At 36.5% G+C, this 25,793-nt stretch overlaps 2 protein-coding genes across 3 annotated transcripts; one reads left to right on the top strand and one right to left on the bottom strand.

The window, feature by feature from the left end:
• Positions 1-12,929: 12,929 nt before the first annotated feature.
• Positions 12,930-17,262, bottom strand: LOC112194367 (receptor-like protein EIX2). Of its 2 annotated transcripts, none has more exons than XM_040517201.1 (2): positions 17,135-17,262; positions 12,930-14,186 (listed from the first exon to the last, which is right to left on the bottom strand). In XM_040517201.1, exons 1-2 carry the CDS (start codon positions 17,254-17,256, stop codon positions 13,043-13,045), a joined length of 1,266 nt encoding a protein of 421 aa, XP_040373135.1. In that variant the 5' UTR covers positions 17,257-17,262; the 3' UTR covers positions 12,930-13,042. The 2 variants fall into 2 exon arrangements, with proteins under 2 accessions (XP_040373135.1, XP_040373136.1); XM_040517202.1 differs by lacking the exon at positions 17,135-17,262 and adding an exon at positions 15,721-16,169 and having other exon boundaries at positions 12,930-13,374.
• A 4,599-nt stretch (positions 17,263-21,861) lies between these two features.
• LOC112194366 lies at positions 21,862-24,065 on the top strand. The gene is made up of 7 exons (XM_040517018.1): positions 21,862-21,948; positions 22,341-22,433; positions 22,635-22,742; positions 22,924-23,004; positions 23,077-23,195; positions 23,493-23,596; positions 23,969-24,065. The coding sequence occupies exons 1-7, from the start codon at positions 21,862-21,864 to the stop codon at positions 23,983-23,985; spliced, it is 609 nt and encodes a 202-aa protein (XP_040372952.1). The 3' UTR covers positions 23,986-24,065.
• Positions 24,066-25,793: the final 1,728 nt, after the last annotated feature.

The following is a 25,793-nucleotide window of genomic DNA, read 5'->3' as shown; positions in this document are numbered from 1 at the left end:
CTCTCTCTCAAGCCAGCCGGCCAGATGCTGAGTGACGACTCCTTCAACACCTTCTTCTCCTAGACCGGCCCCGGCAAGCACGTCCCACACGCCATTTTTTTTTACATTGAGCCCACCGTCAAAGGTTCTAAAAAACCGATCCCGACCGGAGTTGGCGAAGTCGTTGAACAAACGATCAAAGCTTCTGAGATTTGTTTGATTGTTCCTCATCAAACCATGACCTCCAGCGTTCCTTGACCCAGACCGCGACGAGCCAGACTTGCATGTTGCATCTCGTCGCCGATCTGTACAGACCACGGGCCACCGGTTGCGCCAATCACCCATGTCTTCATCCCCAGAGCAATCACCGGTGTCTTTGTCCCTGTTCGATCCTATCTGGTGCCCAGCACTTTTTTTTTTTGGGTATATTGTGAGCTCCGAGAATGGGAAAGGAAAAAAAAGTGAACGTGTACAATTGAACATATAAATTGATCAATTGTGTCTGTAGTGTATTTATTTTTGTTTTGGGAGTTTATGCAATTCACTTGAGGGCAATAATATGATTATTGAATGGTAATAATATGATTATTTGGGGCAATAATATGATTATTAGGAGGCAATAATATGATTATTGGGGGGCGGCAATAATATGGTTACTAGGTATTATTAGGGGGTAATAAATTCAGACGCCGGAATCCGGTCACCAGTCCAGTAGCCAGATTCGGGATTCCGGTGATCGGTAGCCGGATTCCGGTGATCGGTAGCCGGATTCGGGATTCCGGTGACAGTTGCCAGATTCAGGTCAACGGTCGCCGGTCGCAGGTCCCCAGAGTCCGTCACTGAAGTTCGCGGTAGGCCACTGGTCACTGGAGTCCGGCAAGGTCTCCGATGACTTCTCTCTCTAAGTGACAAAGAAGGAGAGGGCAAAATTGTCCCAAAAATAAATAAAAAGGAATAAAAAAAAATACTTAATTGGGTATTAGGGAAATGATCTCTTAGAATGTTTGGGTAAGTGGGCAATCTCTTAGAGTGTTTGGGTAAGTGGGGTTAATTAACCCCAAAATTGGGTAAATGATCATTTTCCCTTTTTTTTTTTGGCAAATTTCTTCTTTTGTTGAAGAAATATTGATTTAGTGTGCCTTATCAAACTAAGAGTAGCAATAGGAGAGAAGGTTCTAGATTTCCCAATCCTACACGGATTGGTATTCCTTGTAACAATAGAACTAGTATTTTGTAATCCCTATATATAGGGCTCCTATTCTCAATAATATGAACACAATTCTCTCTCGAATCTCTTTTACTTAAACATCTTTTATATTTTATTTATTTATTTATCAGGATTGAGGTAGCAAGTCACATCGATTACGTTAGCAAGTTAGTAACACACCCATCCAGTCAGTGTTAGGACCAAGGTCTACGAGAGTATCCCAGCAAAGCTAGACTAATCTCCTGTCATAGGTGCACGAACCCGAAGGCCCCTCAAACCTGCTGGTAACAAATTGGTGGCAGTTGAGACTCGAACTCTAAACATGGGATCGAGTTCCATACTAGGCACAAAATTTTATTTTTACATTCTTATATCTTATTTTTCTTTATAACTATTTCTTTCTTGCGCAATTTTATTTTGAGAAGTTTTAAATACACACTCCATACTTAATACACCACCCATTTAATTTCTCATTCAAATAATTTACTAAATACACAACCCAAAGTACCTAAAATACCCTTAATCTCAAAAATCATGAAATATCCTACTTTTTGACTATATTAAGGTTACTATTCAATATGATTAGTATATTCTAGTATATTGACATTTATTACTTGTGTTAGTTATTGAGAAATCCATAAAGATTTATTATTGTTTCCTTTAAATAGATGCATATAAATAGGCTTTGTGTTATTTGAGCTCTCATCCACCAAACACCATGTTAATCAAGTATAAAATTACGAGTTGAACATTCAACCAAAACTATACCAATAGTTTCTCCATAGTGGCGGAACTAAATAATTGTCATTAGAGGGGCCAAACAAATTAACAATTACAAAGTTTTTTCACCTGTGATGTTTTATATTAGAAAATAAATTGATTAATCATAACTCTTAGACCAAAGAAGGAAATTAACTAACAAATGGGAGTAAAGCGATATGTTTTAAAAATATTTAACGCCATTGATTTTGAAATTCTAAATATTATTGTCTCTAACCTCATCTAATTACAATTTATTTAAGGAAAAATTAAATGAATAGTTTCTAACTTTATTCTTGTATTAAATTGGGAGGCCATGTATAGAAATTTGTTGTGTTTATCTAACTATTTATACATAAATAGAATAATATAAGGAAAATATGACTATTTTTCTTCTTCTAATGCATAGATGTCTGTTTTGGTCATTTAACCTACCTACAAAATCTAATTTGAAATATAAAATAATAGGGATGTGTATTAAGTGATTAGGGGTGTGTATTTAAAAATTTCTCTTTTTATTTTCTCAAAAAAATTCCTTCTTTGTTTATTTTGCTTATTTTTATTTTTTTATGGTAAATTTTTATCTTCTATTCTTAAATTTACAGTTACAAAGTTTGGGTTGTCTTGGTAAGAGATAATGGGTTTTTGTTGTTGTTGGCTATCCTATATCAATTTGACCGTGGTATTTTTTAGCGGAGCTTCTTCTGCCCACTCAGGTGGGCACTCACCTTAGTCTTTTAACAGCACGTGAATTACAAGCGTTGTTAGTCTTCGAGACGAAGACCAAAAATTGTGCAAATGCAGTGATTCATTTTTGCTAGCAAGCACGATGGAGCACGATGCGTTTGAGAATCAAATCGAAAACTAATTAGAACCCAAGTCGGATATGGAAAATCCTCCAAATCTATTTATGAGTTCTGAGATCTTCGCCCTTCTACCTCCGGCTACCGCACCATGTAATCTAAAGTGGAGATCTGATCGAGTTACACAGTCGATCATTCTCCCAGATCTAGGTTTTTGATGGTCTTCAATACAAAAATTTCACACTGCAAACTGATTTGATACCTACTTTGAGATGTAAAGTCATTAATCCTATAAGTCAAACAACATTACCAATGTCATAGTCAAATCTACCAGATTTCAACCATACCAACATAAACCAATAATTAGTATCATTTATCAAAGCTGCAGCAGAACCATTATTGCTTTTATAGATGAGAGCATTGTTTCAAATTCAATCCATACTGACAAATGGGTATCACAGCTACTTTAATTCCAATCATCCCCATAAACATAAACAACCTAGAAACCCTTTCAAAAAAAAAAAAAAAAAAAAAAAACAACCCAGAAACATCCCTTCAAAAAAAAAAAAAAACCAGAAACATACGCAAATGTTTCTTTCAGATTTAAATAGAACTATTCGTGAAACTGGTTTTTCCCTGAGCTTGGGTGCCCACATTGACATTCTCCAACCTCCTCCAAAATAACTTCATAATCTGGTATTGGTACCAACATGGATCTGGGTTTTCAATGGTGTATAATTCCCCTCGGTTACGACCATGATTGAACCTTTTTTTTCCCAACCGTGATTTAATTTCTAACAGTGACGGCCATATTAGACTAACGACTTAATAGACGGCTGACATGAGTTAGTTGCATGAGAGTGGGTAGATGTCTGACACGTCAATCGAGTGACCCCCACTTGGGTGAGTAGAAGAATTTTCGATTTTTTAATTCTAAAGCATTTTTTTGTATCAAAATTTTACTCGAAGCCTCCGAAAACTTAGAACCAGCGCTGGTCTCAACATTACCAACAAAACTTGAATAATTATGGCAACGAGAGCAACTTTTAGAAATTAAAAGGAAATAGATTTTTTCTTTTAATTATCATGAGGAAATTATTATTTTAATTTTAGGGTGACAATAGAACTTAGTTGAAAATAATTAGACATGAGATGCAGTGAGTAACGTATGTTACATTAAGCTCCACCATTATAATATTGAAGGATAAGAATCATAAGATATGTGTTCTAAGGTACTTTATTACAGTATAGATACAAATGTTAACCATGCATCATGAAAGTTGTACAAGTGTTATATATGGTATGTGGATGTTTAAAATCTTAATTCAAAAGATAAAATCCACATTATTAACTTACCAAATTTAGACTTGCATTCAACAAAAAAAGAAAAGAAATAATTAATAAATCCGACTTGTAACGAAAATTTTCAAATTGGAAGAAGTGGATTAGTGAGAGTTAAGATGCCTCTGACATTTGACCAACGTTCTTACAAAATTTGATATGCTGGCATGAAATACACTTGCAAATATTGCCAAAATGACATAATTAATTATCAGAATTAAAGAGCCAAGAGTTGCAAAAATCACCCTTTATTTATCACTTGGGGACTCTATTTATACAACCAAATTATAACTCAAGTCACATAAACGCAAATAACACCTGCAGGTGCAATAGGTATAGTTCATGAGTATTACTTTACTTTCTGCTTTTCTTTTTCACTACTTTTGTCCTAGGTTCACATTTTGGGTTTTCTTATATATCTACCCTCTTCTGCCCTCTTTTCTCAAGCTTTTAGGGTTGTTGAAGTTTGGTGATCTAGAGAGAGAGAAGCTGGTTAATTGCTACGTACCTTCACAATTTCTTCCCCTTAAGATAGTCACCCTTTTAATTCACAAAAGCAGAAGGCAGGTATATATATTGCATACTCAGATCAGATCAGTACACATATCTTGCTGAATTATGGTGGATTCTTTCTTGTTACCTTCAGTTGATGAATTGCATATATATCTTATAGAGAATGGGTTTAACTCTCTCGAAACGAAGAATTTTTTTGATAAAATTACTTCTTTTCATTTTGTACTGTTTTTGCAAATTAAGGAGTGTTACCTACCACACACTAGGTAGAAAGATTTCCATGTATAACTAAATAACCAAATCATAAATTTGTTTCCTATTTATCTATCAATTTAAGAACAAGTACTGTTTTATTAAATTGTTATGGTTCTTAATTATCGCAGTTAATTTCTTTACAACCTTTTTTGCACATATGCATTTACCTACTAGTTTTAGTTAATTAAAGGATCTGAATGGGGTAGAAAAATGAAAAATTGCTATCGATTCCTTAGATCTGAATGGGGGATCCAGGTTTAAGATGTCTATCATCCCCAAGGGGGGTTAAAACTTGTTTGCGTCTTATGTATGATTCTATAATTTCAGCATGTATTTTTTTTTGGCTATAATCACAGCTTACTCTTAACTATTCTATCTTTTTGGGCGGAAAAATTACACATTTGAAGGTAGAAATGTGCAAAAGAAGTTGTGATCATTGGCTCCACGAAGTGAAAAATGAGATCCTTTTCGGGTTAGGGTTTGTTATACTTTACATTGCAGTTTGTTATATTTTAGCACTACGTATCTTTTGACTTTAACGGTTAAGAGTAGTACATCCTATAGTCATTAATATATAGTGACGCATCGAATATTCAGTAAATCTAGTGCATTACGTACAATTCTGACATAAATTAATTATTGTTGACTATTTTGTAGCGGTTGGATGCCACATGATTTATTATTATTACAAACCAAAAGATTGTGTGTGCAGGAGATTGAAAAAGTTCACTGTAGGCAGAATAGTGAGGGATTACCTTTCGCTTGATTATGACCATATCTTGAACTTTGCTCGGAGATTTCAGTGTCATTGTTTGATAGTTTAGGGAAAAAAATTGGATAACAATTGGTTCAGTGATTGGATGAGACGACCCTTCATATGCACTTCTCCCTTGTATGTTGATTGTCTGATAGCTTAATTTTTTTTCATTTCATTTGCAGATCCTAGTATTCTCCAATAGTTTACTGTTGTTTTTGCAGGATGTCGATAAACAGAGATAGCTTCCGTTTCCATTCTTCCGAGTCCATGGACAGCAATTTATACTTGCAGCCTGATAACCCATTTCAACTTCCAAGTTCCATAAGAGATGCGCCACATGACTGTAATTTTACTGTTGCTAACTATCCAGTTCCACCACCATTGCCTTTGGGAGGTTATGAGGGTTTTATAACTGGGGCAAACAACAGCACTTCTGGAGGGAAACAAACTAGGTAGCGCTTACTTCTTTTAACTTGATTACATTATTTATATTCTTCAAATTTTTTATCATGTCCACCTATTGAACTCTTAATCAATGTCAGCCACAATTTACTCAACAACGAGACCAGTGCTAGTGGAGGTGGAACAAATTCTGCGGCTACCAAACATAGACGATCCCAAAGAAAAGGCAAATCATTTGGTAACAGTAGCTCCATGTATCGAGGTGTTACAAAGTATGTTTCAAACTTTCAATCCTAGTCATGTATTATACAAATATTAGGGATTCATTTTCGACGTCACAGACACATCCACACACAAATTAGTGTTCAATACATGACTCTAGTTCATGGTTTATATATATATATATATAACATTGAAAATAAATTTGTTTAAAAACTTGTGATAATGTTGTAGCTGGAGTAATTACTTCTAATAAAATTAAGATTACATAAAAAATGACTCACGTTACCACGATGACACAAATTTATTGTCACATGTATATGAATATATGACATATATGTATATATCATAGAATATTCCTATATATATGAATTTACAATAGCATATGGAAATATAAACGCATTTTTTTTAAAAGCATAAAGCTTTGACATTTATTACTGTTCTGCAGGTACGAAAATGGACGATGTGAAGCATTTATATGGGATAACACGGATCCAGAAGAGAAATCCAAGACAAGTACTACCAGATATTATTTGATTATCCATTTACCATTTTCCATTTTGTTCGGTTATGTAAATCTGTAATATTTATATGCTAACCTATTTTGTTTTCTTATTTGTATCCTCCACGAATGATCGACGCGACAGCTTATGTTGGTGAGTGAACCTTGACTGCAAAACTATTTCCTATTGAACGAATATCGCATTCCTCCACTCTAGAGATCGGAAAATATATGTTATTCACTAAGTTGAGACTTGGCAGCAATAAATTTCTCAGTAATATTTTGAACATATATATATATATATATATATATATATATATATATATATTCTCCTTTATATTTTGCAGGTGGATTTGAAGTAGAAGAGGATGCAGCTAGAGCTCATGACCTAGCTGCTCTAAAATTATGGGGAGAGTCTGCGAGTTTGAATTTTCCGGTATGCTACTTACTGGATTTTTTTACAGTAGCTTATAGATAATGAGTAAATGAATAATTAAGTCATCCTATATATTGTTGTAGTTAAGCAACTACGTGAATGACCTGGAAGAAATGAAGTCATTTACGAAGAAGGAATACCTTCTACACATCAGAAGGTAAGTTAGTACTGGTATAATTAATTAACCAAAATGTAGTCTTCTATGGAATATCATGGCTCTTGTTTCCTTCATTGGAAGGCGGCAAAGAGTACTAAACCTGATTAGTTGTCCTATCTTAATACAAGATAGTCAGATGAGATTGAGTAGAATCAATTTTGCATTGTTGTTCAGTGGTTATTTTTCATGGCTTCTCTACTAACTGGTTGTATGTTGATTCTTGCCAAATTCCAGAAGCAAGACGGGTTTAGCCAAGACGGTATCCAATTACCGTGGAGTTTCGAGGTTCTCTCTCTCTCTCTCTAGCTCTAGCTTTCTCTCTCTCTCTCTCTCTCTCTCTCTCTCTCTCTCTCTCTCTCTCTCTCACTTGACTCACTTTGAAACAGGAACGCGCACAACAAAAAATGGCAAGTTAGGTTAGGAAAAGGAAAAGACATTGATAGCATTTATGTTGGAACATTTGGTACATCCAATCACCCTTAATTGGAATAGTTTGCTTGAATGAACAAACAATTTCAATTTGTCTTATTTTCAATAATTTTTCCTCTGTTTAATTATTTTAATATTGAATCAGATACCGAAGAGCAAGCCGGCGAAGCATATGACGTTGCAGCTATAAGGGTGAAAGGGCCGAAAGCAATCACCAATTTTGATAAAAGTAACTACGATGTCAAACAGATTCTTGAAAGCCCAAAATTTCTAATTGATAAAGGTGCATCGAAGACGTTGAAGCGAAGTTCAGTTGATGATGTGCTTCAAAAGAGAAGAAAGACTCGCAGTGACTCCAGCTCAACCCCTAGTGCCCCACCATCACTTCACCTAATAGATCAAACTCAACCAACGGTAATCGATTCAAGCCTTCAATATCAATTTCCGATCCCTTACCTCCAAGTTCCAGTCCCTCACGGTTACCAAAACCCTATCTTTGAAGCAAACCGAAGTTTCAGTCCTCAGTATGACTATGGTGGAAGTGAGCCAATAGCCCAGCTTCAACCTATCATACCCTTATTGAATCAAGAGTTTCCATCTCATCAGTATTGTAACAGCAATTCCCAGCACCACCTTGATCAAACCCCTAGCTCCCAGTTCCTTCAAGACACTCAGAACCCTAATCTTGTTGCTGGGTTGAACAACCTTGCAAGTGATAGCTGTATGGAAGAATTTTCCAGCAGTCAGGTTCATGAGGCGAGTTTCGAGATGATGGGGACGAACGAGGGTGGCGCTCATGGTGATGGTAGCAGTCATGTAGTTGGAAATCTTGGTGATCCTGTGTTTGGGATGGGCAATTCTGACTTGGATCCTGCGAGCTGGCTAGAAACGTTCTTGAGGATGAGCCCACAACGTCTTGATTCCATGGTCTGAAAAAATAGAAGGCTTTTGTATTGTGCATGCGGTTATGAAATATAGCGTCCAGTGGTGTAGTCAAACTTTGATAATTAGTGTTTTGATAGATCTGTAGGTAACCCCTTTTATTTTGTTCAAAACTCTAATACCTTGATAGTATCACTATCACAATCACCCACAAAGATCAATATCAACTAATCGCTACCAGTGGAGCACAGCGATGAAGTAGCAACACCTTAGCATATCAAGTAAAGTAGTAAACTGACCAACTTCCATGAGTGATTGCCTAATTTGCTAAGAGATACGGTTGCCATCGCATTAAAATTTCAACTTTTAATTATTAAATTTCTGTTAATATTTGTCTTTCAATTTTGCTTCGTCAGTTCTCTTTATTATAGTAGACATTCAGTTAAACACATTCATTAATACTCCACTTCTAGAAGGAGGGAATACCAGCAATTCTAATATTCAGAAAGTTGAAGTTTCCGTTCAAAATCCGGATTCTTCCTCAGGTTCATTTGGAGGAGCAAAATTGAATGGACCTGGGAATTACAGAACATGGAAGAAGATGATTTCAGCCCACCTTCGTGGAATTCACAAGATAGGTCATGTCACCGGTACCATTAAGACGCCGACTAATGATCAAAGTGAAGAATATGTCAAGTGGGAAGATGCTGATGGACTTGTACTATCAATTATGTACAAGGCCATGACTGATAAGGTGGTCCAATTGATCATTGGGTATGATACGGCTGCAGAAGTTTGGAAGACGCTCAATGATCTCTATCTAAATGAATTTGACTTCTCTCAGATCTATGAGTTATTGTGCAAGGCAATAAGGATGAAGCAGAATGGACAAGCGGTTTCAGTGTTCTACACTCAGCTGAAGAACGTTTGGGCTGAGATTGACCAGCGGCGACCAAACAAATTGAAGGATGCTGAGGATATAGCCTGGTATGTCAAGGAGAAAGAGTTGAAGCGTGTGCACCAGTTTCTCAGTGGATTAGATGCTAGACATGACAGTGCCAAGCGGCAAGAGTCTCCTTCCCTTATTGAGGCGTTTAACTACATCCGTAAGGATGAGTCTCAGCAGGATAGCGCAAGAGGAGTTATTTCTGAAATCTCTAGCCTGACAGTCCAAGCTAAGCTTTCACGGGCTCAAGGTCCACCTCCTAGCTTCACTGCACCACATTCAGGACTTCGTTCCATGACTCAGGCTCCTTCATCAGTAGCCAATTCTGGGTTGGTATGTCAACATTGCAATCTACCTAGACATGCCAAGGAAACTTGCTATAAGCTGGTTGGGTATCCAACTGGATATTTCAGCAAGCTTAAGCCAACAGGACCTCGAGGGAAAGGAAAGGCAGCTGTCCATCTAGTTCAGAATTCAGAGTACCTTGGTATTGCAGGGCAAGATCATACCACAGGCAGAGTTGACAATCCTTTAGTAGCAATAGTTGGTAGAGGTACTGGTAAGATTGGTATGGCTTTACAAGTTTCAAACTTTGTAGGTTCAGATACTTGGATTATTGATTTTGGTGCTTCTGATCATATGAACTACGATAGGAAATACTTCATTAGTTTATCCACTCCTAGTGTGTCACATGTTATAAATGCCAATGGTGAGTCCTTCCTTGTCCTAGGCGTTGGGTCCATAAGAGTCACACCCACCTTAGTTTTACATGATGTCTTATATGTGCCTGAATTGTCTCATCATCTAATCTTGGTTCCCCAGCTCAATACTCAATCCATGTGCTCTGTAACATTCTTTCCTATGTATGTTCTTTTTCAGGATCTTCTGACCAGAGAGGTAATCGGCAGGGGGTATCTGAGGGGAAGACTGTTTCATCTAAACCAAGCATATGTCGGGGAGGAGCCAAGGAAGACTACATTAGTCGCTTTGACTTTGAATTCTAGAGAATTGAATGAAGTGTAGTTATGGCATAGACGCTTAGGGCATCATTCTTTCAGTGTAATGCGTAAAACTATGCCCTATTTATTTGTTAGCATTAATGAGTCTTCCTTACATTGTGAAACCTGTGTTTTGGCAAAAAGTCATCGAGTCAGTTACCCATTGAGTCTTTCTAATAAAAGTTCCATTCCCTTTAAAATTATTCACTCTGACGTGTGGGGACCTTCCAAAGAACCCACTATTTCTGGAATGTGTTATTTTGTTCTATTTATTGATGATTGTACTCGATTGTCATGGGTTGCATTGCTTAGGTCTAAGGATGCTATATTTCCTGTATTTCAAGCATTTAAAAAAATGATTCAAACACAATTTAATGGCCTTATCAAAGTTTTTCGTTCTAATAATAGGGGGAGTTTGTCAATAGTATTTTCCAGAAGCACTTCCAAGAACAAGGCATAATTCATCAAACTACTTGTCCCCACACACCAGAACAAAATGGTGTGTCAGAGCGTAAAAATCATCATCTCTTAGACATAGTCCGAGCATTATTATTTGGTGCCCATATGCCCAAGTATCTATGGGGTGAAGCAGTCCAAACTACATCCCACCTCATTAATCGTCTTCCTTCCAGTGTCCTTCAGGGGAGTATTCCCTTCGAAGTCTTGTCAACCCATGTCTCTATTCCTTCATTCCATAACCTACCTGCCCGAGTCTTTGGATGTGTTGCCTTTGTCCACATACCAAAAAGCCAGCGGTCAAAGTTGGATGCCCGGGCTCTGAAGTGTGTCTTTGTAAGCTATGGTTCTCATCAGAAATGATATATGTGTTATCACCCACCTACACGGAAGTTATACATCATCATGGACGTGTCTTTCTATGAAGACATGTGTTATTTCTCCCCCATCAACAACTCTCTTCAGGGGGAGAATGAATTTTTTGAAGAGATGTATGTTGGTGGAGCATTGAAGAAGAATCAAGATGCAGAAGAAGAAAGCACTGCTGAAATTCCAGAGTCGACAGGGGGAGTTGACATGTCAATCCCTAGACTTGAAGTCGTTAATGACCAGTCGACACAAAGCTGGTATCATCGGCCCGAATTTGTGTTTAACATGGTATCAGAGCGGATCCCTCTCCAATTACGTCTCCAATTATTATGGGCCCGAATTTGGGTTCCTTATATTACCATTGGAAAAATTTCAATTGGATTGTTACCAAGTATCCGATGTGGGCCTTGGATTGTATTGACCAAGTCTCTGATATGAGGCTTGTGTCCCAATTTCCAAAGTGGGAATTGGATTAATTAATTTCACGTGCAGATCTAAGGCTAGGTTGCACGTGAGGGGGCATGTTGGAGAAGAAAGATCGCACATTAGAAAAGTGACAAATAAAATATACCTTATAAGTGGGTGGCTCTTACCCAATTGTACCGAGACATTTTGTTATTAAAACCCAACACCTATCGGGTAGTTAAGTTGAGACAGATCTGTACAATGGTGGGCTACGGGCCACGCTTGTCGCTGTTTAACAGTACGTTTGCGTAAATGAGTATCAAGTCAGTAACCATATGCAATGGTTGAAATAATGACGTGAATAATGGGAGAGTGGCAGTAGCATGTAGTTCATTAATTAGGTTGAGGGCATAATAATCATTTTTCTTTAAATTGGGTTAATGGAAATAAAAATATGTTGTTGGGGGCTTGACAAGTTTTGGTGCTTTGGGTTAAAGACCCAATTATTAATGATGGGAATACATTTTTTTTTATTTTTTTGAAAAGTGATGGGAATAAATATTATTTGAACAGAGAACGAAGATTGTGTAAAACTTCCCAGAGTATCAAATGAAGAAAAATATCGGTCGACCTCTCAAGTTTGTTTTGTGAATCTACAAGACAAAGTTCTTACCAAAATTATATATCTATTACGGGCGAAAATGAAAAAGAGAAAAAAAGAAAAATTGTACTTAATGAATATAGTGTTCCTTCCGTACTGCTCTGCGAGATAATGGGAAGATGGCTACTTCATCAGATCATTTCAACAGAAAAGACACATCATACTAATTACCATCTTTGTCTGTTAGTAACATCGATGTTTGTGTGTGTAATACCTCAAGCAAAGCAAGGAAGCTACAAAGAAAATAAGGTTACAATACTTGACCTGAATCAGTTTCATTGACTGAATCCATGAGGTCAACGTTGATCATATTCTGATGTTCAAACATATAATTTGATTTATTGCGAGAATATACAATTTCTTAATTACACTATGAAGAGTAAAACATAAAACTATAACTTAAAAGAACATCAAGTCAGGTACCATACCTCCTTGATTTGATTTATTGCCAGCAAACACAATACTATACAGCAAAAAAGAAAAGTACAACACATTATACAACATATAGGAAACAACGTGCATACTATATATATGACAAACTCTTATTGTGTCGTTTCATTTGCCAATCAAATTTTCCTTTGCAAACGTGCTACTCTCACAGCAATTGCTAGCGTTGCCTTATCTTTGATGTTGCCAAAGAATTTAAAATAGGCATACCTCCATGACTTCTTTATGATTAAAGAACCACAAACACCCCAAAAGCCAACAGCGAATCCGAGCACAATGCTGACATATAAGCCAAGCCTTCCATAATCATCTTCATCTTTATCATCTTCTGGAGAAATCGGTCTGTCATCTCCTGGGCAATCAGAAAGAGGAACCCCGCACAGTGACGGATTCCCCTCATATATGGATGAATCTTCAAGTGTTTGGAGTTGGTTTCCCGAAGGAATTCTTCCTGTCAAGTTGTTACAAGACAAGTTCAAGTGAGACAGTGAGGTCAAAGAAGAAAAGCTCTGAGGAATTCTCCCTGAAAGGTGATTGTGAGAAAGATCAAGAGTTTCCAGCCAATGCAAGTTTCCTATCTTGGAGGGAATGTTTCCATTTAATTGATTCCTCGACAAGTTCAGGATACCCAATCCAACGAGTTTGGTTATTGCTTCAGGAATATCACCTTTCAACTGATTCGATGAGAGATCAATACTCTTTACCAAATCCAAATTGGGAATTCCATATTCGAGTTCTCGTCCTTTGGAAATAACTGTTGTTTCTTCAGGATAACTCATGTGGTGTAGCCAACGAATACTAGATTCAACATTCAACAGAGATGTCAACCTACTCAAACACTTGGGAATAGTCCCTGAAAAGTTGTTGTGACCAAGGTCAAGGATCTGAAGATTAGGAAGATTGCACAACTGTTGAGGAATATGGCCACTTAAAAAGTTGGATCGCAACTGCAGCATTTGCAACCGAGATACTTTTAATCCTAACCAAAAAGGTAGGTTTCCAGTAAATTTGTTGCCTCGAAGATCAAGTACCCCCAAACCAGAGCATTTTTGCAAGGAAGAAGGAATTTTGCCGCTAAAATTATTGTTGTTCATCTTCAATACTCCAAGAGAGCTTGGGACACCCATGGAGCTTGGAATATGACCAGAGAGATTATTGTTTGCCACATCTACAACTAGTATATTGCTCCACAAGCTCCATGCCTCAGGGAATTCTCCAGATAACTGATTGTTTCTGAGGGACAGGATGCTCATATATTGCATGCTACAAATAGAGGGTGGAATAGGACCTTTCAAAAGATTATCGGAAAGATACATTTCAAGTAATAGGGGCGCATTAGTGGACCAAAGCTGGAATTGGCCCTTGAATTGGTTATGACTCAAATCTATGTAATATAATTTTGGAAATATGAATTGGAACGGAAGCTTTCCAGAGAGTTGATTGTTAGATAAATCTAAATATTCAACTTGGGAAGAGATCTTCAAGAGCCATGCCTCTGGTAATGTGCCAGAGATTCCAGTACTAGTAAGGATGACTTCTGATAACTGATTTTGAGATTGAAGCCATACACCGAAGCTAGGACCTACTTGACAATTGTCAATGTAAATTGTGTGCAGCTTGAAAGGGGGAACCCACTCATAAGTTATATTGAAAATGAGTGACATATGTCCTCTGTTTGAGTCTCCACTCGCTTTGGGAATAAAATCGAGGTACTCATATGAGTGTGTTCCTACTGCAAAGTGTTGTAATGCTGTGAGATTTATGAAATGGGCATCAGCTAAAATGCCTTCCCATACATTCCCTGACAGATCTAGGTCAACTAATTGAGAGAGTTGTCCTAAACTTTCAGGAATGGACCCATTCATATCATTACTACTGAGGTCCAGTGCTCTCAATGATGACAAGTTTCCAATGGATTCTGGAATTGAGCCCCAAAAGCGGTTGCCGCTCAGGTAAAGGTACTGCAGAATTTTTGGCATTCCAATAGAGGTTGGTAGTTCGCTCATCATCTCATTAGAAGACAAATCTAGGGACTGCAATGTACTCTCTGTACAATATGAGAAAACAGACAGAAGTTCTTCAACACCCCCATCCAATTTGTTTTCAGCAAGGTTTAATATCCTTAGCTTGCAAAAGTTTCCAATGAGTTTGGGAATTCGACCTTTGAGTCCAGTACTCGATAGATCAAGGTATTCCAGAGACTTGAGGTTTGAGAATTCATCAGGAAAAGGACCAATGAAATAGTTCTCCCTTAGGTTGAATTTTGTGAGACTGGTGAGATTGAAAAACCAGCTAGGAAACAAAGAATAAATAAAACTATGTGAAATATCAAAAACCAAAAGTGATGTGAGGTTATTGGTTTTCAATGAGAGTGGAAGGTTCTCTCCTATTTCGCATGAAGATAAATGCAACTCTACCAATGAAGAAAGCATGTTAACAGCATGTAGCCAACTTACTCCTCCAGTGCTAAGATTCAGTCCGTTGAGATTGAGGTATCTTAGGGAAGAGAGATGAGAAACCCAATTCAAGTTTTTGGAAGACAGCCTATTCAAGTCTAGTCCGAAATATATTTCGTAGAAATTTTGACCAATGTCAAGATATTTCAAGTTTGACAAGTTACCAAGATGAGGGGGAATCTCTCCACCAAATGACTGCAACGATGTCATGGAGAGATTGAGATACCTCAAACTTTTAAGCTGTCCAAAGAACTTCGGAATTTGAATCCCTCCAAAGTCATTCAAGCTCAGATCTAGGTAATATAAATGCTTCAAGCTAAGCAAAGAATGATTAATCTTACCTCCCATGCAAGACCGTTTATAAGCCAACTTCTGCCGGTCCGATCCATTATTATACATGGAATATGGATATGTAACTGCATATGGAACTGGATATGTATTCCGGAGGTCCATCTTTGCAATATGACCCGTACTATTGTCGCATGAGATTCCTTTCCAGTGACAACAATCGTAACCCACCCAAGAAGAAAGCCTACCAGAAGGATCAGTGACATCTTCTTTAAAGCTTAAAAGGGCGCGTCTCTCTTCCTCAATGCATGATTTCACACTTCCTGGAGCTCCATCAGCCAAACAGGGTTTAGTGATATGTAGAAATGAAGAGGCCAAAAACAAAAGGGTTAACCAGTGAGCACAGGTACCCATTACAGAGAGTTTTCTACTTTTCTTTGCTGAATAATGGAGATGGCTGGGTTGTAAACTCAACACAATTTATAGAAGGCCAGGAGCACATTAAGAGAAGATATTCGGATCGAAATGGCGCAATTCCAAGTGCTCAACCCATTTTACAGGTTTGGAAGTCCACTGAGTCAGGCAGGTAAGGTTGACTTTGGTTACCATGGAAAGAGAATGTAGGATTGATTTGTCGGTTGGAGAGGAGAAAGTACTTGTGCATTACAGAATTACACATTTACAGTGTACAATAAGATTCTAGGTGGTCAGTGGTCACTAATTGGAATTTTGTTTCTTTCTAAATTCTAAATCACATAGTTTTTGAAAGAATAAGAATTCAAGCTTGTGTTATTAAAGGGTAATGAAAGACAGAGAATCTGATACCATAATGAAACGTGACATTAAAAGAGGATTGAAAGACAGAATAATTGATTGAAAATTTGTATTGTATTCCCCATTTATACTGATGTGTATGCTGCCTATTATGTTCATGTATAACTGGTTTACATTGTGTCACACATCAACCCTAAATGTATGGAGACTAGATAGGTAATACAAGATATTTTGATGGATTTGGACCGATGTAGTGTAGGTTAGATCAGGTTACTCCTATCTTAATCATTTTGGCAGTATTCCATGTTTGAATCACTTTGGTCATTTATCTCAATGTGTGAAGTGGTTAGCAATGTATTCTCCTTGCAGTAGCTGCTTTGTGGCTCAATGGTTAACAAAGGTTCCCTTCTTCGACTTCATCATCTTTTTACTAGCTATTCCTATTGGAAAATGTCAGGAGTTTCAATCTGTAACTTAATCAACTACTGCAAAAGTAAATACTACATTGTAATGATTTTTGTGTCCGAGTTGGTTTTGTTAATGTCATGATCTCAGGCATTTTGTCAGGCACCGCAAAGGCATTGAATTAAATTAACATAAATGAAGGCTAAAGTATGCATCATGATCGTGCATGGTATAGAAAATCAAGACTAAATGAATAATCATGTTATCTGGTCCAAGTTGTATACTAACCTGAATCCTGGCGATGGAAGTCGTATTTGGTGGGTGATTGGAGATCGATAGATAGATAGGTCGGTGGGTCTTAAGACCCTAAGCAGCGAAGACTTTGAAGCGTCCCTCCCCCAGTTCCCCATAACATCTTTTTTCTTCTTCCATCAGCATTGATAAGTCCCTTGTAATCGAAATAAAAAGGATATTTCTAAATGTACCCAGTAAATATCTAAATATATCCAGCAAATTTTTTACACCCAGCTAAATCATAGAATCTCTAACTACACCCAGCAAGTTTCCAATAATACCCTTATTTTCAATTAAACCCAGCAAAACCTAAATCATTCATGATGATAAACTCCACAGCTTCATTCTTCACCCGAAAGATAAGGTATGTGGCTGGAAAAATGGGCTAATTCCTAAAAATTTCAGATAGTAAGGCATGCCTTGCATAGATACTCCACCCGAAGAAGAATGAACATGCTAGTGAGAGAACATCTGATGGGCAAACTGGCCAAGAAAATCTTTTTTGTGGCTTAATGATGGCTGGAACTCCATTGGAGGGTTTTCATCATATGCAGACATAAAAATTTCAGCCACAAACTCTAAATCAAGACATGCAAATGATGACGCAATGCTGCTATATAATAATTAAACATGAAAGCAGGCTTGTGATTGGGGGCTTTCTCAAACTCAAACATCAATTCTTCCCATATATTAAAAGAGAGTAATAGAGCAAGGTGTACTGGAACTTTAACCCTTCTATTTTTTGCTAAAATGATCTTGTTTAACTAATTAAGACTTTGCAGTTGGCCGCGATGAGAAAATGAATAATGATCATAAGACCAAGTCAAAGATTAGTGGCATTTTTGAGTTTGGGAGTGGGTATGCATCCGTGTTACTAGATGAACGTTAAGAAGGTCAATATAGAATACCAAACCATTTCAAAAGAACAAAGGATTTGTTGTGGAGTTTATCTTCATGAATGATTTAGGTTTTGCTGGGTGCAATGAGTTTGCTGGGTTTAATTAAAAATAGGGGTATTATTGGAAACTTGCTGGGTGTAGTTAGAGATTCTATGATTTTGCTGGGTGTGAAAAATCTGCTGAGTATACTTAGATATTTGCTGGGTACATTTAGAAAGACCCAACAAAAAAACTGTCAGAAGTCCCTTGATCCAATGACTCATAAAATCTGAATCATTTTATATTCACGGGCCTATCCCGGGTTTGAACTAGAGATTCCCAATTTTCCGGGTGAGTTGGTGAGGATGGTGCACAAGGAAAAAGGATTTATTTTATTTTATTTTGTTGCCAAAGGAAATTTTATTAAACATTAAGTATTACAAATATCAATGTATTTCCTTTTTTTAATTAAAAATGTCATTCTTTATGCAGTTTAGCAAGTAGTACAAATAACTAACTCACTCCGAATGAATTATTGAGCTACCCAAATAAAAGATTAAATACCTAGCAATATATGAGTACACCCACCTTTTAAAAGCAAATTAAAATGCAAAAGAGTTTTTCTATTGGAACCTCCAAATTTACTCACTTGACCTCTATGCTTTTTACACCTCTTATCAAATTTTCAAATATTAAATTTACTCATTAAACCTCACTAAAGTTCCTCAAATAACCTCACTCATATAATTAATTCACAAACAAACTAAGATTTTTATAATAAAAAAACTTATTCATTTCAATGATTTAATTACTCTATAAATCTTAATTACATCTCCATTCCTTAATCAGACAACATAAATCTCTTATCTAATAAAAAAAAAAAATCAAACACAAGGTATTGAGTTTTAAAAATTAATAAAAATAAAATAACATGAACTATTATGTGATTTTTTTTTATTTACTTTTTCTTTTTTAGCTGTGCAAAAAAAATAAATAAAGATTAATCATTTTTTCTTCATGTTTCTCTATTTTTTGTACCTCATGATTAATTATTTAAATATTTTTTTATTTATTTTTATTTGCTAGCTCTTTTTTTTCTTCTTCTTCTTTTTACAAATATAATGGATAGATTTAGATTTAGGGCATAATACAATTTATTTTGTTCTCCCTGACCAATATGTCTTCAATATGCATATCATACATTTTTATCTTAATCATAGTTTTATTTCTTAATAAATATATACATATGAATGTTTTAATGAGTATGTAGTGAAATTGGAAAATGAAAATAGATAGGGAAAATAATAAAGAATGCAATCTAATATTATTGAATTGGAAAGTCTAGTGAAAATAAATATAACCATTTTTTTGGTATAATTATTGTCCCTAATAGTCATTTTATAATAGGTTATATATGTCATTTAATAATTCCTAATAGAGTGAGGTCAAGTGAGCAGATTTGGAGGTCCAGTGAGTAGATTTGGAGGTCTGAATAGAAACACTCAATGCAAAAAACAAAAAAAAGTGCAATGCCTCAAAGAAAGATAAAGATGACAATAGCGTCATGTCATCTTTTGCGATCTTTTAAGCTCAAATAGATATGGAAGAAGCCTGATAGAACCCGCCCCGAATTTCACTCTGAAATCTGAGGTGACCCTGCGGGGCCCACCTTAGGAATATAGCGGAAAGATACAACTCACGCGGAACCATAGTACAATCAAATTAGCTTTCCCACTATGCTGACGACCGGAGATATATCCAACGACACTTAGTTTCATTCTACCATTAGGAAGTAGTGACCATTTCACACAGCCATCTACTAGTCGCCTTACTAGGGTACATTAGCCACGCAGAGTGCAACAACCGGGATAAAGCCCACTTTTGCATACCAATAATTTATAGGGACTTATTGAAAAAATAAAACATAAATAAAGAAAAACAATTAAAAACCCATTAGCCCATAGACTGGGCTTAGACCGAGGCCCAATCTCAATCAAGACAGTAAGGAACTCGCGCCAAAACAGCCGCACTATCTATGGCTGCCACCGCTGTAGTTAGGCCGTCATCCCTCAACTGTTGGGAAGAGACTACATAACCTCCACCGCTGAAGAGGAGTCGTCACTTGCCGTTACTTGACCAGTTACAAATGTGAAGCCTCCAACCAGCGTTGACACAAAACCATATGCCAACCAGTAACCCACTCAGATCAAACCAAAATCCACTCCGTTCTGAATTAACATCGCCACCACGTCGACCCAGACCCACCCAACGTCGATAATCCACCTCAGCGATAACAACCTGAACCACCTACCCACGCTACCCGCGTTCGAACCAGAGTCATCGGAAACTCTGCACCTGCCGGCAACCCGCGTTTCTCATCGAACGAACCCAATCGCGGGGTGTTCGTGATCCGGATTGCTATGTTTAGTGATCCCATGGTGTTGGCTAACTCATGCATACCAGAGCCAATTGACTCTTGCCAATTCCAATCACAACTCAAACAGAACAAAAACATGGTGTTACCGGAATCCGGAAACTCACACACATCAGAGACAAACGTCATCGTGACTACGGCTTTCTGAACCAATTCCAAGAGCTCTTTTGATTTTCCACACCGGTCTAAGGAAGCCAAACCTCTCTTTATTGATCTGAATCGCATCCTGTGGCAGAGAAGGAAGGACTGCTTGCCTAGCTTCCTCTAGATCGGCGGCGCGACAGTTCCTTCTACTTTTTGAAGAGATGAAAAGAATCAACTGATGCAAAAACGTACACTATGCCAAAAATGTTATCAGACAACAGAGCTCAGACGACAGAATGGTCATTTTCTGTCGTCTGAGTTTTTCAGACGACATACAATTAAATGTGTTGTCTGAATACAATGAGAAACCATACTTGTTCCATTTTAAATATATGGTCAGATTCAGACAACACATAAATGTTGTCTGAAAAGATGGAAATTTTCTAAAATGAACCCTAGCAAAAATTTTAGATTTCCCTCCAACAAATTAAAGTTTTTTCCCTCTCAATTGCCCAAACCCTAGAGCTGACTAGTCAATAGATGATATTCAGACAACACATCTAAGAAATTGTGTTGTCTGAATGAGGTGAGTTTGACTTTTTTGATTTTAAGTCTCTTTTGGCAAAACACAAAACCTTCGTGTTTTTCATTCCCACAAACATTAACTCTGTCTACAACTCTCTCAGCAACCAAAAACTCAAAGCTCACGGTGTCTCAAGGAAAACTCAGCCATTGATATCTCTCAAAACTCGGCCATCTCTCAAATTTGAGAATCCTTACCCAAATCTAGTCTCTCCCTCAACCCCGACATACTTGTTGTTTCCATTCTTGAGTCGCTGGAATGGGTTATTGGTAAGCTAAAATCGGGTAGAGCGACATCGACTATCCAAGCATCGAGTGTTCAGAAATCAGATCAGACCATCAATTCGCATCATCAATTATTCAACAGTGTCAAGGTGAGGGATTTTCGAAATTAGATTTTCACATAGAAGTTTGGGTTTTTAGTTTTTTGCTTTTATTTTTGTTCTGAGTTAATGTTTTTGTGATTCTTTCTTCTTCTCATGATTAGAGTGCGGATTTGGGCAAATCTGGGTGTCTTTATCAGTTTATGTTTGCAGATCTTGGAGCCCAACACAACAATAGCGGCTGCAATATTTGAATTAAAAGGTAATCTCGGTATGTAGGTTCTTATGTTTTTTAGATTTTGGCTTCTACGTTTTATGGCTTGAATGGGTGCGATAACTTTGAGAAAGTTCAAAGCCTATTGAAAACCTTTGTGTGCAATGGATGTTGCAGACAGATAAATGTAAGATTTAGAAAGTGTTATGGTATTGTGGTCACTGCTTTCTGTATTATGGTATTTCTGCTCACTTTCATTTGGTAAGGTGGGGCTTCCTGTCTACTCTGGCTTGGTTTGTAATTTATGTTTTTTCTTATGTTGCTTTTGCAGGAAAAGTTTGAGTATCGTAGCAGAAAGCATTGTTAACTTTTAGGTATGGCTGTTGCGATTTTATTGTTTTATATGAGTTTCTTTGTAAAATTAGCAATAGAATTTTTAAGTCTACAATCTTTATCAAAGAGATTGTCTGCGAGCATGGATTTTTGGTTGGGTTCAATCTTCTATTTTAGGGTTTTTTCTGGAAATTGATTTGGGGTTTCCTAAAATTCTATTTAGTTGTTAGGTGTCTTTCTTTGATTTGGGTTGGGGGATATTGAAATAGATTAAGGTGTTCGGGTTTTGTCTTGGTAGTGAAATTTGTTGTTTTTGAATTTATGGATTTGGTGCTGTGGTTTATGAATTCAGGGATTCAGATTTGTGCTGTTACTTGTTATAGCATTGCTGAATTGGATGGAAGAAAGAATGCATCCCTTTAATCAAGTAAATGCTCAGATCCTTGTATGCAAATCAATTTTTCTTGCTTCGGTTCATCTGTGTTTTGTAACACCTTAAAGTAAGGCTTCATTAGTTATTCATCATTGACTTATATATCAAATCACTGCAATAACCAGACCAATTACAATTCTTGCATGCCGATCAGATGTTGGATGTATGTCTGTCTTCATTATATTCTAAGGTGCTTCTAATGCTTGCCTTCAGGAAATTCTTTTGAGCTCCAGAAAGTTGGACGGTTTGCCTCGTGGCATAATACAAGCTAGGTCGGATTTAGAGCTGAGGCCTTTATGGCTGACTAGTTCAAAGTTAACGGTAATACTCTAATTGTCTTGTTTTTATGTTTTTCTTACATGTCTGCTTACTCTCTTTAATTGAACACCGGTAGATGATTGCTAGATTGGTAGGCTTTAAGGGATAAACATAAATTTATTTATTGTAATTCTTGTGCTGATGATGACACTTCTCTGATTTTGGGGTGGTTATAATGATTCAGGTTGATTATAGCAATCGCAATTTACTGGCTATTGCAGCTGGTATTAAGCAGAAACATAGTGTTGATGATATTGTGCAAAAGGTAATAGATTTTTCTACACAATGTTTAAAATGCTATCAAGAGACATGCTTGACCTAAATTTATCAATTTCAGTTTCTTCCAGAAAACTTTACGATTATACTATTCCATTATGATGGGAATGTTAAAGGGTGGTGGGATCTTGAGTGGAGTAATCAGGCCATACACATAGTTGCCCACAACCAAACAAAGTGGTATGTTAGCAATTGCATTCATGATTCTGTGAAATTCTCTGGCATTAAGCAACTATTCTTTTTATTCTTTATATGTATATATATATATATATATATATATATATATATATATTAGTTTTATCCGAAGTTTAGCAGGTGTCTGAATATTTCAAGTGTGAATCATCTTGCTGAAATGTGGTAATATATCTAAAAATAATGCAATTTGTCTCCTCTTACAGTTGGAGTTATCAAAGAGTAGGTCCTACTTTTACTGTTCTTGGATTTTTTATCATTTCTCTTCTTTTTGGGTCTTTGTAGGTGGTTTGCAAAACGATTTCCACATCCAGATGTTGTGTCCATTTATGATTACATATTCCTTTGGGATGAAGATTTGGGGGTTGAGGATTTTAACCCCCAGCAAGGTACTATTCTGGTGTTATATACCCTTAATTACAATAGTCAGTTTAGAGAGTTATTTGAATACATGCTGGAATATCCAAAGAAAATGTTATGATCTTGATGACTCAAATCTTGCAAATGCACTAAGATTAAAATATATATATATATATATATATATATATATATATATATAGTAGGGGGGCAATTGAATACTTGTACTTAAACATCTTTGTTATATGTTTGAGTAGTAAACTTATGTGGCACATTGAAAAGAGAATTTGTCAAAATATCTGTAATCGGTCTGGTAGGGGCAGCATATGAAATTATTTTCTAGTTATTAAGATTGTATACACTCTTTGAAGACCTGTCAATTCATATTGGATGCTGTTTCCCAGGTACCTTGAAATTGTAAGAGAAGCAGGACTGGAGATATCTCAGCCAGCTTTGCATCCAAATTCATCTGATTTACATCATAGAATTACAGTTTGTGCTGAAAAAAAGAAGTTCCATAGGTACGTAGGCTGGTTTCAGAAAATTTTTTGCTCATCTTTCTGAATACTTGTTATACTTGTAAAACATTTTCACTCTGTGCAGAAGAGTTTATGATAGTAGAGACAGTGTGAAGTGTACGGAGGAAAGTCGAGGACCACCATGCACTAGGTGAGTTTTCATTCCGATGAGTAGCGACCTTCCTGATAGAGTACTTTCTTTCTAAAAGTTCATACTGTATAGGGGTGATCCATCTATTATTGAGGATTAGAATTTAGGATCTCCTCCTTTGACACCATGAGAAATTTGGTTGGTTTAATCACATCCTAAAAGTGGAAATTGACTGCTAGGATGTGGATAAACACTATCTCTGCATAACTAAGCAGACATAAATTTACTTCTTTATAGTCTTCTAGAATTATACATAGAACTCCAGTTTTCAGGATACATTGGTCTTCTGTATGGGTCAAAACTGAAGAATACAATAGCTGCCTGGCCGGCCTTCTTAGTCTTTTAAGTTCACAAAATGCAGGTTTGTGGAAGGTATGGCTCCGGTCTTTTCAAGATCTGCCTGGTATTGTACTTGGCATCTTATACAGGTAATCTCTATTTATTGGTCTGTAGCTTCAATTAATATTTTGACATATGATGAAGAAAATCATACTCTTGTTACTACTTACATCAAACTTTTACTATCAAATAGCTCCATATCCTCAATGTATTGATTTTCAACTCGTAATTGTATCATCTGGAGTACTATCTCTTGTTAAATTTGGGCACCACCAACATGTCAAATATCACTTTGGAAATGTCTTTATTAAATTTTTGAAATATGGTTTAAATCTTTTAATACGGGCTTGATACAGAAATATGTTCTCTTGTTCTGTGGTTTTACATGCTTCTGATGTGAAGTATATTGGTACTTACTTTACTGCATTTTCTTTAGTGCTTGTTGCAAAATCACTCGAGGTGGTTCTACAAAAGACCTTTACATCTTTAATTAATCTATAGAATTACTTTTGGCACCTCATATATATGTCTATGACTTACAAAGCAGAGTTTTCTCCAAATGGGATGTAGTATCATATTAAGGAGTTCATAGCAGTTCCATCTTTTAATTGCTCAAGTATATTTGCACTTTTATTGAGAGGATCATACATTATTTCTAGCAGAAGTGGTCTGATTGAGAATTGTTGTGAAATATTTTTGTAGAGACAACTATTAGAGATTATTTCCAACTTGCAAGCTTGTTGCTTTGCTTTTGGTAGCTGGGTTGTGCTTTTGCAGTTTGTGATATTTTTGTTTCTTTTCTTGAATATAATATCCTTAGCAAATTATCTTTTCTAGCTTCAGTTTTTGTGCACACAGTTAGCTTTGTGAATTGAATGTCTATTGTTATAATGTAAATAAGTATCAATCCTTGTTCTGAGCATGAGGTAGCTGCAATGTGATATGTGGTTTTGTACTAAGTTTCGCTCTTGAAATATGTCATTGTCTGTGTTTATGTTGTCTGCAGATTGCATGAATTATGTGGAACAATGGCTGTCTTCTCTTCAAACTTTGATGCCTCAATTAGCTGATATCTCTGAAGGATTATCTGCTTGAAGAATCATAGTTGTTACATAATTGGCTAAATAGTAGCTAGTCACTCTAGATTAGTATAGTTTCTCTAGATGGTAGTTTTTTGCCTTATAAGTTTATTGAGCTGATGCTTATTAGGTTTATGTATGA

The sequence above is a fragment of the Rosa chinensis genome, chromosome 3 (assembly GCF_002994745.2).
Source record: "Rosa chinensis cultivar Old Blush chromosome 3, RchiOBHm-V2, whole genome shotgun sequence".
In the NCBI taxonomy this organism is placed as follows: Eukaryota; Viridiplantae; Streptophyta; class Magnoliopsida; order Rosales; family Rosaceae; genus Rosa; species Rosa chinensis.
Note: the sequence above shows the minus strand (reverse complement) of the source record. Positions and strands in the feature narration are given on the sequence as shown.